At 44.2% G+C, this 14,183-nt stretch overlaps 1 protein-coding gene across 1 annotated transcript; it reads right to left on the bottom strand.

Moving 5' to 3' along the window:
* Nucleotides 1–6,128: 6,128 nt before the first annotated feature.
* On the bottom strand, nucleotides 6,129–7,785 carry phlda1 (pleckstrin homology-like domain, family A, member 1). Its single transcript, XM_014208776.3, has 2 exons — nucleotides 7,101–7,785; nucleotides 6,129–6,358 (listed from the first exon to the last, which is right to left on the bottom strand). Exon 1 carries the CDS (start codon nucleotides 7,583–7,585, stop codon nucleotides 7,127–7,129), a length of 459 nt encoding a protein of 152 aa, XP_014064251.1. The 5' UTR covers nucleotides 7,586–7,785; the 3' UTR covers nucleotides 6,129–6,358; nucleotides 7,101–7,126.
* Nucleotides 7,786–14,183: the final 6,398 nt, after the last annotated feature.

Raw genomic sequence — 14,183 nt, forward strand, 5'->3', positions numbered from 1 at the left:
ATGAGAAATTCATCGTACAGGGATGATTTCTGCATTTTGAATGTTACATATCCTGAAAATTTGATTGATTGCTAACAAGCAACACATTTTGAGACTAAATCAACAATGGAATAATGAAACAAATACCAAAAGATTGTTTTTGGGGTGGAGTTTTCCTTTACGGGGAATAGTCAGCAGTTTGAATCCAGAAGTGACACAATCTATATTCCACTGTGTTGTGAGCCCTTTGAGTCCCTTTTTCCTTGAATGCAAATCCCAGCTAAAACATTAGTTGCCAAAGCACTCAACACATCACTGCATCATTTCCATCACAATTTGCCTTTGTGTTTCTCATTTGCTTGTTTTTAACGGATATATGGATGACAGGACAAGATAATTACAGTGTAACAACAGCAAAAGAGGAAGTGTTTGGTTCAAAGACAGTGCTTACATCCCAAATGGCACCCTATTCCTTACACAGCACACTACTCTTGACTAGAGCCATATGGGCCCCGGTCAAAAGCAGCACACTTTATAGGGAATAGGGTGGCATTTGGGAAGCAAGCTGGATCAGAGATAGGTTTGTTGGAAGCGCACTCCCAGGTGCAGCTGCCCTATCACTGACCTTGTGAGGGAAGTGAGGAGGAGGCTAAGTTTACTTTGGCAGACGAACTGAGCCACCCTACCTCTGTAATCAGAAGCAGACAGAATCCGCCAACTGCCTCCGTGTGTGTGTGTGTGTGTGTGTGTGTGTGTGTGTGTGTGTGTGTGTGTGTGTGTGTCTGTGCACTTCTCCTGATAAACCCTTATTTGTCCCCGCTTTGCTGAATCACCACTTTTCTACTTGCTGACAACAATGGAAATTTGAGGAGGAAAAAAATCAAACATTGTCAGGTTTTCCTACGCGACCGTGGCTGTTGGTCTCCACAACAGCCTGGAGAGAGCACACGAATATGCAACCGCCACACATACACTATATTTACACTATATATACACAAAAGTATGTGGACACCCCTTCAAATTAGTGGATTCGGCTATTTCAGCCACAACGTTGCTGACAGGTATATACAATCTCCATTGACAAACATTGGCAGAAGAATGGCCTTACTGAAGAGCTCAGTGACTTTCAACATGGCACCGTCATTGGATGCCACCTTTCCAACTAGTCAAGTCGTCAAATGTCTGCCCTGCTAGAGCTGCGCCGGTCAACTGTAAGTGCTGTTGTGAATTGGAAATGTCTAGGAGCAACAACGGCTCAACCGCAAAGTGGTAGGCCACATAAGTTCACAGAACGAGACCACCGAGTTCTGAAGGGCGTAGCGCGTAAAAATCGTCTGTCCTCAGTTGCAACACTCACTACCGAATTCCAAAATGCCTCTGGATGCAACGTCAGCACAATAACTGTTCTTTGGGAGAAGGAAGAATGGTCTGGGGCTGTTTCTCATGGTTTGGGCTAGGCCCCTTAGTTCCAGTGAAGGGAAAACTTAACGCTATAGCATACAATGACATTCAAGACGATTCTGTGCTTCCAACTTTGTTCCAACAGTTTAGGGAAGGTCCTTTCCTCTTTCAGCATGGCAATGCCCCCATGCACAAAGCGAGGTGCATGCAGAACTGGTTTGTTGAGATCGGTGTGGAAGAACTTGACTGGCCTGCACAGAGCCCTGAACTCAACCCCATCGAACACCTTTTGGAGGAATTGGACCGCCGACTGCGAGTCAGGCCTAATCGCTCAACATCAGTGCCCGACCTCACTAATGCTCTTACGACTGAATGGAAGCAAGTCCCCGGGGGAATGTTCCAACATCTAGTGGAAAGCCTTCTCAGAAGAGTGGAGGCTGTTATACCAGCAAAGGGGGGACCAACTCCATATTAATGCCTACGATTTTGGAATGAGATGCTCGACAAGCAGATGTCCACATATTTTGGTCATGTAGTGTATATATGTTTGCACATAACATTTGAGGTTTTGTTTGGCTATGGTTTGTATCACTGTTGATACTGGCACTGTTGAGTGCAGAACATGGGGGAATACATTATTCTGTACATCACTATGTTTATCACCATGCATCTTACATTCTAAAGAGCTCACAGGATGGAATTGAGAGAGATGTGCGGCCCCACATCAACCACATGAGGATCTCATCTCCCATGACCTGCAACATAACCTTAGCCATCTTCATTGGAGAAGGATAAGCTGACGCGTAGTAATTCTACTATATCCTCTTGGCTCTTTGTCTCTTATCCTGTGGAGTTTCATGGAGTTGTCAGGGCAGCGGTGTACAGTCAAGGTGACATTCCTGCCCCATAGAGATAGATAGAGGACTTTTTTAGTGCCCAAAATCTTAGACGCCATAAAAGGGACAGATACAACGATGCAATGTCTATCTAAGTCTATGTCCTGCTCCTATCGCAGGCTTCCTGCCCTAATCAGTGAAAAGAGGCAACAGCTGAGCTGATTGACCTCCAGTGTTGCTGCTGCTGGGTGGTCTGGGAACAGGTGCCGGGTGGGTGGGGTGGGGTGACACAGGGTCAAAAGAACTCAGTTCACCCCAACATTCCTCAGGAATCCTGGGTCATGTTCATCTGGGCAAATGACGGAAAAATCTTTTAAAACATTTTGCAACAGAAAATGAGTGTTCCTTATTGGACAAGTCCAAGTAGTCCCTCCCTGTTTCAGTCCTTTTCTTCTGTTTGGTGACTAATGAACACGACCCTGCCTTTTATGAGGTGGCAGAGGAGAAACGTTGGCTTTTTTTAAACAAGCTTTTACTCACCCTGTTAGTTAACCCATGATATGAGATGAAGGACCAGTCAATCAATCAAATGTATATATAAGACCCTTTGTACATCAGCAGTTGTCACAAAGTACTTTCAGTAACCCTGCTTAGACCCAAAATGGCTAGGAACAACTCCCTCAAGGAAGAAATCTTCATGGGAGCATGATCATTGCAGCCCACTGATCAATGGCTAATTGTAATTAATTGGCTGAAACTTTCCATCACCTGCACGACACAGAGTCAACTGTGTCAGAATGATTAGTTAACATTCAGGTCAATCTTCCATATAGGATGGAGTAGTTGTAGTGAAACTCACCTATATCCTCCTTGGGTCTCACCTTATTGTCCAATAGTTACATTCTATCATTACAGCTCTATAGCACTAAGGTACCTGGAATTTGTAAAGAAATTCAAGACACATATACGATAATGCACATTACCCATCTGTACATCAATGCACATTACCCATCTGTACAAAATTGCACATTACCCATCTGTACATCAATGCACATTACCCATCTGTACAATAATACACAGTTTGAAGACTCACTACCTCTCTCACTACTGTAAGTGGCTCTGGATAAGAGTGTCTGCTAAATGACTAGAGTAAATGTCATGTATTGATTACTGTACATATGGCATAACGGTATGTTAAATGATAAATAATAGTGCAGAAACCAGAATATGTAATCCTAAACTTCCTGCTAATATGTAATTATAATTAGCTTCTCTCCATTATATAACTGTGAGAGTTCCTGTTTGGTTGAAATTCGCTTAGCAAAGTCCTTTCCTGTTTCAACACCTGTATCACCATCCACACAAAGAGAAAAGATAAGGAACAAAACCCCTGAAGGTGATCTATCCCTCAGCCTTTCTAGCTACAGAGAGAGAAATAGAGAGAGTAGCTAATCTACAGTATCTCACTACCTTCCTTCCACCTACGCAGAGCATTTCAAAGAGCAGGGAGAAAATAAAGTCATGAACAATCTGGGCTCCATTCACTAGACTGATGAGCAGGTGTATTGCCACAATGAGCACAAGGAAATTCACAGGACAGAAATTCTACATTGTATTTTTTAGATCCACATTGAGTTTTTAGGGAATCTTGAGAAGGCTAGATTTACACTGCCAATAAGTAAATATAAAATGAGAAAATATGTGTTTAATCAGTGCAAAAATGAGGAGAGCTCTTTAAAAAAACAGTGTTGGCAATAATCTACATTATCCTTACTAAGAACTAAGTACTGAGTGTACTGAAAACATCACTGCAGCTCATATGACAATCAAGACTTATCTAGGCGCCAATCTTCGTTGGGAGTCATGTGAATGACATTCCAGACCTAACAAACCAATTAAAGTGAGGAAGTAGAGTGGGAGAGGGCAGAGGGCAGAAGGGCTGGGGGGAGGGGCTGGAGCTGGGTGAGAGGGGAGATGGGCTGGGTGGAAGGGCTGGGTGGAGGGGCTGGTTGGAAAGGGCGAAGGGCTTGGGGTGGGTGGGTGTGGTGAAGGGCTGGGGCTGGGTGGGCAGAGGAGCAGTGTAAGGTGAAGTTGCCCCTTAACGCTGATCTTGGGTCAGTTTGGCATTTTCCCCACCAATGCTTGCGGTTAGGATTGGGGAGGTGAAGCTGATCCTATATCTGTACCTAGATTAAACTTCACCTCTGAGCCGGAGGTAGATGAGCCAAGTAGGCAAGCGGAGCTTGGAGTCAGCCAACTGTTTGTTGCTACCCAGACTTTTTAATTTTACCCAAGCTGCCCTAGTAGGGAGGAGGGTGGTGGAGAGGGGCACTGTGGAATCCCAACCAAGTGCAGTGAGAGACCCAGAGCGGCCCATCGACACTCTCTTGTCTGTCAACATGGCTTTATCATCGGTGAACTCCAGCACCTGGCCCAGCCAGCGGCCACAGTGCTCAGGTGGTGTCAGCACACCATCAGAGGACGCCTGTCACAACTGGAGGCCTCCAGGGTGGATGGTGGATGTCTTACACAGTGTCCCAGCCTAGCACCTCCTTCATGGCTTGACGTGGCTTTGAGCAGTCCAAAGGGCATGCACAAGTGCCCCCCCCCCCCGCCAAAATGCCATGCGGATGAGTAGAAATGGCGCTGTCATCCACATTTTTCACCCCCTGTAGTATAAATGAGTTAGCTTAATCGAGAGAGGCAGGGAGACACGTGTGTTGTCGCGCCACGGATGGCAGTTTGTCTCAGTCTGAAGGCTGACGGTGAAATATTATTCTCAGAACAGCAACAGCTTCTACATTTAGCCCAGGAAATAGGGGTGAGAAGTTCACAGGCTGTTAGCATGGAAGGGTTGAGACAGGCAACACTACACACAGCTATTGAACACACATCTGCTGGTGATTTAAATGGCACATGTTCTCCCTGCAAGCTGTTTCTATGCGCTACATAGCAGGAAATCACACGAGGTGCTGTTCATTTGAAATGGAATGTATATTTCAGAAGTATGAAAATAGCTCTCACATCAAAATAAGAACCCAACTGAATAACAGTAACTTTGTAAAAAAGGAGACGTGGGTTAACGTGAGGACAACGCTGACACACCTGGGGGTGGTGTGAGGGACAACCCAACAGTCTCAGCATAGCTTCCTCAGGAAAGATGGTGATGAATTTTTAGCCTAATGACTTGCTCTTGGCAAAACTGGTTGAAAAGAAGTCCTTTCGGCCGTTTTTGCCATTAAAATGATGTATTTTCAACCAGTTTTGCTCACTAGGATACCTTTCTTTCTATCAGTTGCCACTGAACAGGACTGCAGTTTCTAATCTGTACAGATTTAAGACTCCCAAAAGAATATGCAGTGTTGACACATGTTGCTTCCTAAAGTCAAACCGTATTCCATAGTTGTAATGCAAATGTAACATGGGCGCCATATCTGGCACGAGGATAATTACAAAATGTGAGATTTATGGAGAAATCAAACAAATAAAAGATTTGTCAACTTTTCCTTCATCATTGAAACATCCTGTCATTTTTAGTCAACTACACTTGGCAGGAAAATGTAACTATAGCTATAAGTCTTTGGTTCAATAAAAGAATGAGGATGTGTATCATGGCATGTTTGTACAATAGGACGTGCTACTCACAACTTAAGAAATAATAGAAGTGAAAGGAAAGGACCATAGTACATCCTTAAAGGTGTAACACAATCAACCATCCCACTAGGATCACAACGATACTGAGGCTTATTTCCAACCATTTCTAAACATTATACTGTCCTACGGAATCTCCAAGCATAGCTTTCAGTTTCAACTCCAGCAACAACTACGTTGTACATTAGTCAATGACACTGTAAAGATAAAATATATATACACAATCTAATAAATAAGGGATGCCAGAGAATCGCCCGTTAGAATACAGCTGTTTTCACTCGTGCTTTAGCAGAGCTTTGTCCATCAGTGTCCATCTCTCTCAAATACAGAGTCGCTAATGAAAAATAGGACTTGGAAAAGATTGCTGCTGTTGTCGGGACCGAACAACAGTTATATTAAGAGATGTTTTCTGCAGGGTGTGATGCTCCTTTTGTGAGGCCGGGCAGATGCAGCCGGAGTCCATCGATGCCTCCTCTGAATGTCCAATAAACCTGCGGATACAATAAATTAGACCATCTCAGAGGTGGCAGTGCGTGATACGAGGAGAAGAGGAATCTCCTAGGCTACACCTGAACATAAATAGCGTGGCTTTCTTGAGCTGCGTTTAAACACGCAGCCCTATTCTGATCTTTTGCCCAATTAATGGAAAAAGATGAGAATTGGTCTGCCTGTGTAAACGCAGCCCAATGGCTCCAAAGAATGTTTAGAAGACAGTGACAGCACTGGCAGTGTTTGAACCCTTACTCTAAAATGAATATAATATTAAACCATTTCATTAAATATTACTTATTTTTACGAACAATTAAGTGCCGATGGTAACTGGACCATAATATGCCTTACCAATAATAATGAATAATTGCATAATAATAGTGAATAATAAAACATTAAAACGTAATTAGGCAAAAAGTTAAGACCAATAACATTGCAGACTCTCCTTGTTGGAATGGCCAATGTAGTGTATTTTTATGTAGGAGACTGTAATTTGAGGAGGCTACAAGCATCTGGAACAATGCATGCTTATTTAACAGCATCAAAGCTTCTCCTGCCGACATCGCCGCGCGTAAACCCATGTTTATGGGGTAGGTGAGCCTCATATCCTGAGCCTTGGGTCAAATATCAAACGTTGCCGGGGAACGTATATCCAAGCAATTTCCCCGCAGAGGATTTCCACTTCTAAGGGGCTAAGTAGTAATTTGTAATCAAGCCTGCTAAGACCTCTCTCTGATGTCTTACCGCATGTCGAATGTCCAAGGCGCAGGTCACGCAACGTTTGGCGAGCTCCGAATCATTTTCTGTCCCGGGAGCTGAACAACGAGGAGCTGCTGTTTCTGTCTGGTCGACTTCACCGCCAGGATGGCCTGCCTATTTTTGTATTGCACCATCTGCAAAGTTATCTCGGCGTTCCAGCCCTCGTCCTGTGGACACCTGAAATCGATCTCCTTGCCCTCCGACATGACCACCGTGAAGTAGATGTATTTCCCTTTCCTCTCGACGCAGTCCACAGTTTTCATGTTGGAGAAGTGCAGCTCCTTGACTTTGCCAGTGTCTCCGCCACCGTGGTGGTTGTAATGGTGCGGATGGTCGTGCTGCTTCGGCGGGTGAAGCAGAAGCCCGTCCTCCGTGAGGACGCAGTGCTTCTTCTTCCACAGCTGCAGCAAACCGTCGCTTCGCTTCTCCAGAAGCCCCTCTTTCAGCACCGTGCCGCCGTTCTCCAGCATCTTGAGAAAACGCCCCAATTTCCTCAGCAAATGCAAACACTTCTTCTTCTCCTTGCCCGTAGAGGTAAAGGCATCGGATGCTGAAATGGTCACTGCAGTGAGTGGGTTACTATGTGCTGTGGAACTCGTGGATGTGTGTGCAGGGTATTTGGTACTAGTCCGTCGGCAGCGGTCGCTGGAGTGACTGATACGCACAGTTTGATTGGGGTTTTCTCGAGCTTGTGGACCGCCCCCCGAGTGACATCCAGCGGAAAGAGGACTCATATGTCAGAGTGCCTCTCCAGCACAGTGCAGCGAGGATCAATGTTATATTGGAAATCAAATGGGCCTATACAATTTAATTAAGAACTCAAGGCGAGTGAATTTCTTGAGTCAAGTATACAATGCCTTCAGAAAGTTCTCACACCCCTTGACTTATTCCACATTTGGTGTTACAGCCCGAATTCAAAATGGATGAAATTGTTATTTTTTTCCTCACCCATCTCCACACAATACCCCATACTGACAAAGTGAAAACATGTTTTTAGAAATTTTAGCAAATGTATTGATACATTTATTAAAAATGAAATACAGAAATATTGCATTTCCATAAGTATTCACACCCATGAGTCAATACTTTTTAATGCAGAAGCACCTTTGGCGGCAATTCCAGATTTGAGTTGTCTTGGGTATGTCTGTACCAGATTTGCACATCTGGATTTGGGGATTTTCTCCCATTCTTCCTTGCAGATTTTCACAAGCTCTTAAACTAGATGGGGGGTGGCACTGAACAGCAATCTTCAAGTCTTTCCACAGATTTTCAATGGGATTCAAGTCTGGGCCACTCAAGGACTTTCACATTCTTGTTCTGAAGCCGTTCCAGCATTGCTTTGGCTGTGGGATTGGGGTCATTGTCCTGTTGGAACGTAAATCTTTGCCACAGTCTAAGGTGGTTTGAAGCAGGTTCTCATCAAGGATTTGCCTCAATTTGGCTCCATTCATTGTTCCCAGTCTCCCAGGACCTGCCGCTGAAAAGCATCCCCATAACATGATGCTGCCACCACCATGCTTCACAGTAGGGATGGTGTTAGAAGGGTGATGAGCTGTGTCTGGTTTTCTCTAGACATAGTGCTTTGCATTAGGCAAAAGAGTTTAATTTCTGTTTCATCTGACCACAATCTTTTGCCTTATTATCTCAGTCTTTCACATGCCTTTCTGTAAACTCCAGGCATGCTGTCATGTGCCTTTTTCTCAGGAGTGGCTTCCGTCTGGCTACTCTCCCAAAAAGCACAGATTGGTGAAGTGCTGTAGAGACTGTTGTCCTTCTGGCAGGTTCTCCCATCTCAGCTAAGGAACTCTGTCAGAATGGTCATTGGGTTTTTGGTCACCTCCCTGACCAAGGTCTTTCTTGCCCGGTTGCTCAGTTTGGTCAGACGGCCACCTCTAGGCAGTCTGGGTAGTTCCATATTTTTTTCAATTTCCTAATTATGGAGACCACTATGCTCTTAGAAACATTCAACACTCTAGAAATTGTTTTATACTCTTCCCCAGATATATTCCTCATCACAATTCTATCTCAGAGATCTACAGACAGTTCCTTGGACTTCATGGTATAGTTTCTGCTCTGATATGCACTGTCAATTGTGGGACCTTATATAGACAGGTGTGTTTCAGGTTTCTTTCTAAATCATGTCCAAACTATTTAATTGGCCACAGGTGAACTCCAATCAAGTTGTAGTGACATCTCAAGGATGATCAAAGGAAATTGGATGCACCTGAGCTCAATTTAGTGTCATAGCAAAGGAGTGTGAATACTTATGTAAATTCAATATTTCTTATCAAACATTTCTACAAACATGTTTTCACTTTGTCATTATGGAATATTGTGTAGATGGGTGTGAGAGAAAAAACTATTTCATCCACTTTTAATTCAGGAAGTGTGGAATAAGTCAAGTGGTATGAATACTTTCTGAAGGCAGGAAGTAGCATAATGTATTTGTGACATGTTTCATACAATCTGTAGAACGCTTGGCTCTCACCTCTCCACGAGAATACAATCTGTAGAACGCTTGGCTCTCACCTCTCCACGAGAATACAATCTGTAGAACGCTTGGCTCTCACCTCTCCACTAGAATATAATCTGTAGAACGCTTGGCTCTCACCTCTCCACTAGAATACAATCTGTAGAACGCTTGGCTCTCACCTCTCCACGAGAATACAATCTGTAGAACGCTTGGCTCTCACCTCTCCACGAGAATACAATCTGTAGAACGCTTGGCTCTCACCTCTCCACTAGAATACAATCTGTAGAACGCTTGGCTCTCACCTCTCCACTAGAATATAATCTGTAGAACGCTTGGCTCTCACCTCTCCACTAGAATATAATCTGTAGAACGCTTGGCTCTCACCTCTCCACTAGAATATAATCTGTAGAACGCTTGGCTCTCACCTCTCCACAAGAATACAATCTGTAGAACGCTTGGCTCTCACCTCTCCACTAGAATATAATCTGTAGAACGCTTGACTCTCACCTCTCCACTAGAATATAATCTGTAGAACGCTTGGCTCTCACCTCTCCACTAGAATATAATCTGTAGAACGCTTGACTCTCACCTCTCCACTAGAATATAATCTGTAGAACGCTTGGCTCTCACCTCTCCACTAGAATATAATCTGTAGAACGCTTGGCTCTCACCTCTCCACTAGAATATAATCTGTAGAACGCTTGACTCTCACCTCTCCAAGAGAATACAATCTGTAGAATGCTTGGCTCTCACCTCTCCACTAGAATATAATCTGTAGAACGCTTGGCTCTCACCTCTCCATGAGAATACAATCTGTAGAACGCTTGGCTCTCACCTCTCCACTAGAATACAATCTGTAGAACGCTTGGCTCTCACCTCTCCACTAGAATACAATCTGTAGAACGCTTGGCTCTCACCTCTCCACGAGAATACAATCTGTAGAACGCTTGGCTCTCACCTCTCCACTAGAATACAATCTGTAGAACGCTTGGCTCTCACCTCTCCACGAGAATACAATCTGTAGAACGCTTGGCTCTCACCTCTCCACGAGAATACAATCTGTAGAACGCTTGGCTCTCACCTCTCCACTAGAATACAATCTGTAGAACGCTTGGCTCTCACCTCTCCACTAGAATACAATCTGTAGAACGCTTGGCTCTCACCTCTCCACTAGAATACAATCTGTAGAACGCTTGGCTCTCACCTCTCCACTAGAATACAATCTGTAGAACGCTTGGCTCTCACCTCTCTATGAGAATACAATCTGTAGAACGCTTGGCTCTCACCTCTCCATGAGAATACAATCTGTAGAACGCTTGGCTCTCACCTCTCCACGAGAATACAATCTGTAGAACGCTTGGCTCTCACCTCTCCACTAGAATATAATCTGTAGAACGCTTGGCTCTCACCTCTCCACTATAATACAATCTGTAGAATGCTTGGCTCTCACCTCTCCACTAGAATACAATCTGTAGAACGCTTGGCTCTCACCTCTCCATGAGAATACAATCTGTAGAACGCTTGGCTCTCACCTCTCCATGAGAATACAATCTGTAGAACGCTTGACTCTCACCTCTCCACTAGAATATAATCTGTAGAACGCTTGGCTCTCACCTCTCCACTAGAATATAATCTGTAGAACGCTTGGCTCTCACCTCTCCACAAGAATACAATCTGTAGAACGCTTGGCTCTCACCTCTCCACTAGAATATAATCTGTAGAACGCTTGACTTTCACCTCTCCACTAGAATATAATCTGTAGAACGCTTGGCTCTCACCTCTCCACTAGAATATAATCTGTAGAACGCTTGACTCTCACCTCTCCACTAGAATATAATCTGTAGAACGCTTGGCTCTCACCTCTCAACTAGAATATAATCTGTAGAACGCTTGGCTCTCACCTCTCCACTAGAATATAATCTGTAGAACGCTTGACTCTCACCTCTCCAAGAGAATACAATCTGTAGAATGCTTGGCTCTCACCTCTCCACTAGAATATAATCTGTAGAATGCTTGGCTCTCACCTCTCCATGAGAATACAATCTGTAGAACGCTTGGCTCTCACCTCTCCACTAGAATACAATCTGTAGAACGCTTGGCTCTCACCTCTCCACTAGAATACAATCTGTAGAACGCTTGACTCTCACCTCTCCACGAGAATACAATCTGTAGAACGCTTGGCTCTCACCTCTCCACTAGAATACAATGGGCACTTCCGTTGAGCTCTGTCATCTGGCCCTTCATTTCAGTGGTGAGACCGTAGATACTGTATATGTGCTGAACAAAAATATAAACACTAAATGTAGTGTTGGTCCTATGTTTCATGAGCTAAAATAAAAGAACCCAGAAATGTTCCATACTCACAAAAAGCTGATTTCTCTCAAATGTTGTGCACACATTTGTTTATATCCCTGCTAGTGAACATTTCTCCTTTGCCAAGATAATAAATCCATGTGACAGGTGTAGCATATCAAGAAGCTGATTAAATAGCATGAACATTACACAGGTGCACCTTGTGATGGTGATAATAAAAGACCACCAAAATGTGCAGTTCTGTCAGACAGCACACTCCCACAGATGCCTCAAGTTAAAGAGGGGGTGCAATTGTCATGCTGACTGCATGAATGTCCAACAGAACTGTTGCCAGAGAACTGCATGTCCATTTCTCTACCATAATGTAATAAATCCCCTTTGTGGGGAAAACTCATTCTGATTGTCTGGGATTGGCTTGCCAGTGGGTGGTCCAATACCCCCCAGGCCCACCCATGGCTGCACCCCTGTCCAGTCATGTGAGATCCATAGATTAGGGCCTAATGACTATTTCAATTGACTGATTTCCCATGAACTGTAACTCAGTAAAATTGTTGTTTATATTTTTGTTCAATATACACAGAGCGTATGAAACATTAACACTTGCTCTTTCCATGACAAACTGACCAGATGAAAGCTAGGATTCCTTATTCATGTCACTTAAATCAGTGTAGATTAAGGGGAGGACACAGGTAAAATGATTTTTATGCCTTGAGACATTGTGTGTGCCATTGTGTAAGACAAACTATTTAATTGCCTTTCAACGGGCTATGGTAGTAGGTGCCAGGCGCACTAGTTTGAGTGTCAAGAACTGCAACACTGCTGGGTTCTTCGCTCAACAGTTTTCAGTGTGTACCAACGGTCCACCACCCGAAGGACATCCAGCCAGCTTTACAACTGTGCGAAGCTTTGGAGTCAACATGGGCCAGCATCCCCGTGGAACGCTTGACACCTTATTTTTCCCTGACAAATTGAGGCTGTTCTGAGGGCCGGGCCTGTAACTCAATGTTAGGATGTGTTAAAGTTTGATATATACACAGAGCACTTCATTTCACTGTATACTGCACAGACCGCATTTTAGTGCTCGGTCATTGTACGTGTTCCATTTACCCTAGGTAACTTTTAATAGATTTAATAGAGAATTTATTAGAAATCAGTCTACACTACATCTACACCAGTCTGTACATATGCCAAATGAACTGGTCACCTCAATGAGCTACTCAAATGTTAGAGCTCAGTGTTTAAATATCAAGCTGCTCATGTTGAAACCACAGAGACAAGGAACAAAAGCAAAACACGTTTAACCAATTTATTCATGAATATACATACAGTTATTGAGTACATTTAGTATTTTGTAGCATAGCACTTAGCTTTGACAACAGCTGCTCAAGGAGTCACAGACAGAATCCAGTCGTCCCAGACTTAATCTCCTACTGACTGCAGCAGCACTCCCTAGGAGCTCCGCTAGCGACAGCAGCACTCCCTAGGAGCTCCGCTAGCGACAGCAGCACCACCCAACATACACCTACAACATGACTGTTTCCACTAAAGGAAAAGGTGGGTGGGCTTAAGCTACTTCTTTTTTCATTTTATTTCCATTCCCTGACTAAGTATTGCTCTTACATGCTTCAGTGTGACCTGCTGGGTGGGGTTGGCTACAGAGGGGGCGGTCGACAGACAGGACTCCTACCAGAACTCATCGCCACCTTTCCTTCACAGTGATAAATTAGCCGAACGCTCAGGGACCAGACAGGCACGATCTTAACCTCGAGTTACAAGGCTCAAAAGCCATGACCACATGCCAACATAAGCCTGAATTTGGTCGTTTTCTTCCTCGGAAAGGAGCCTGTTCCAAACCTATTGCTATCAGAGAGTACACAAGTCAAGTGGGATTCCCAAATTAAAGGGTAATGCACTTGGGAGAATCATGTATTACAGGGAAATGTTTCATGGCGCAGGAGAAAGCCCATGGGGCATCGTCAGGGCTCAGTATGACAAGGGCCGCCTCCAAAGTGCTGCTCACTTTGATTTGCACAAAGGATACTGGACTGACAGCCAACCATAGAGGACACCACTGAGACATGACTAAGTAGTACAAAGTGCTATAGAAAAAGACAAGTCAACTGTAGGCCTAAGAGCCTGAAGCGGATGGGCATGGGGTGCCCCCTTCTGGCAAAACCTCGGAACTGTCCCTCGTCAAATCATCTGGAATGTTAAGGAGTGACTGGACTGGACAAGACCAAGCTGCGTGTTGGAGGAAAAACATTCCCTTAATGCAAATTAAA

The sequence above is a fragment of the Salmo salar genome, chromosome 07 (genome assembly GCF_965601325.2).
Source record: "Salmo salar chromosome 07, fSalSal1, whole genome shotgun sequence".
Lineage (NCBI taxonomy): Eukaryota > Metazoa > Chordata > Actinopteri > Salmoniformes > Salmonidae > Salmo > Salmo salar.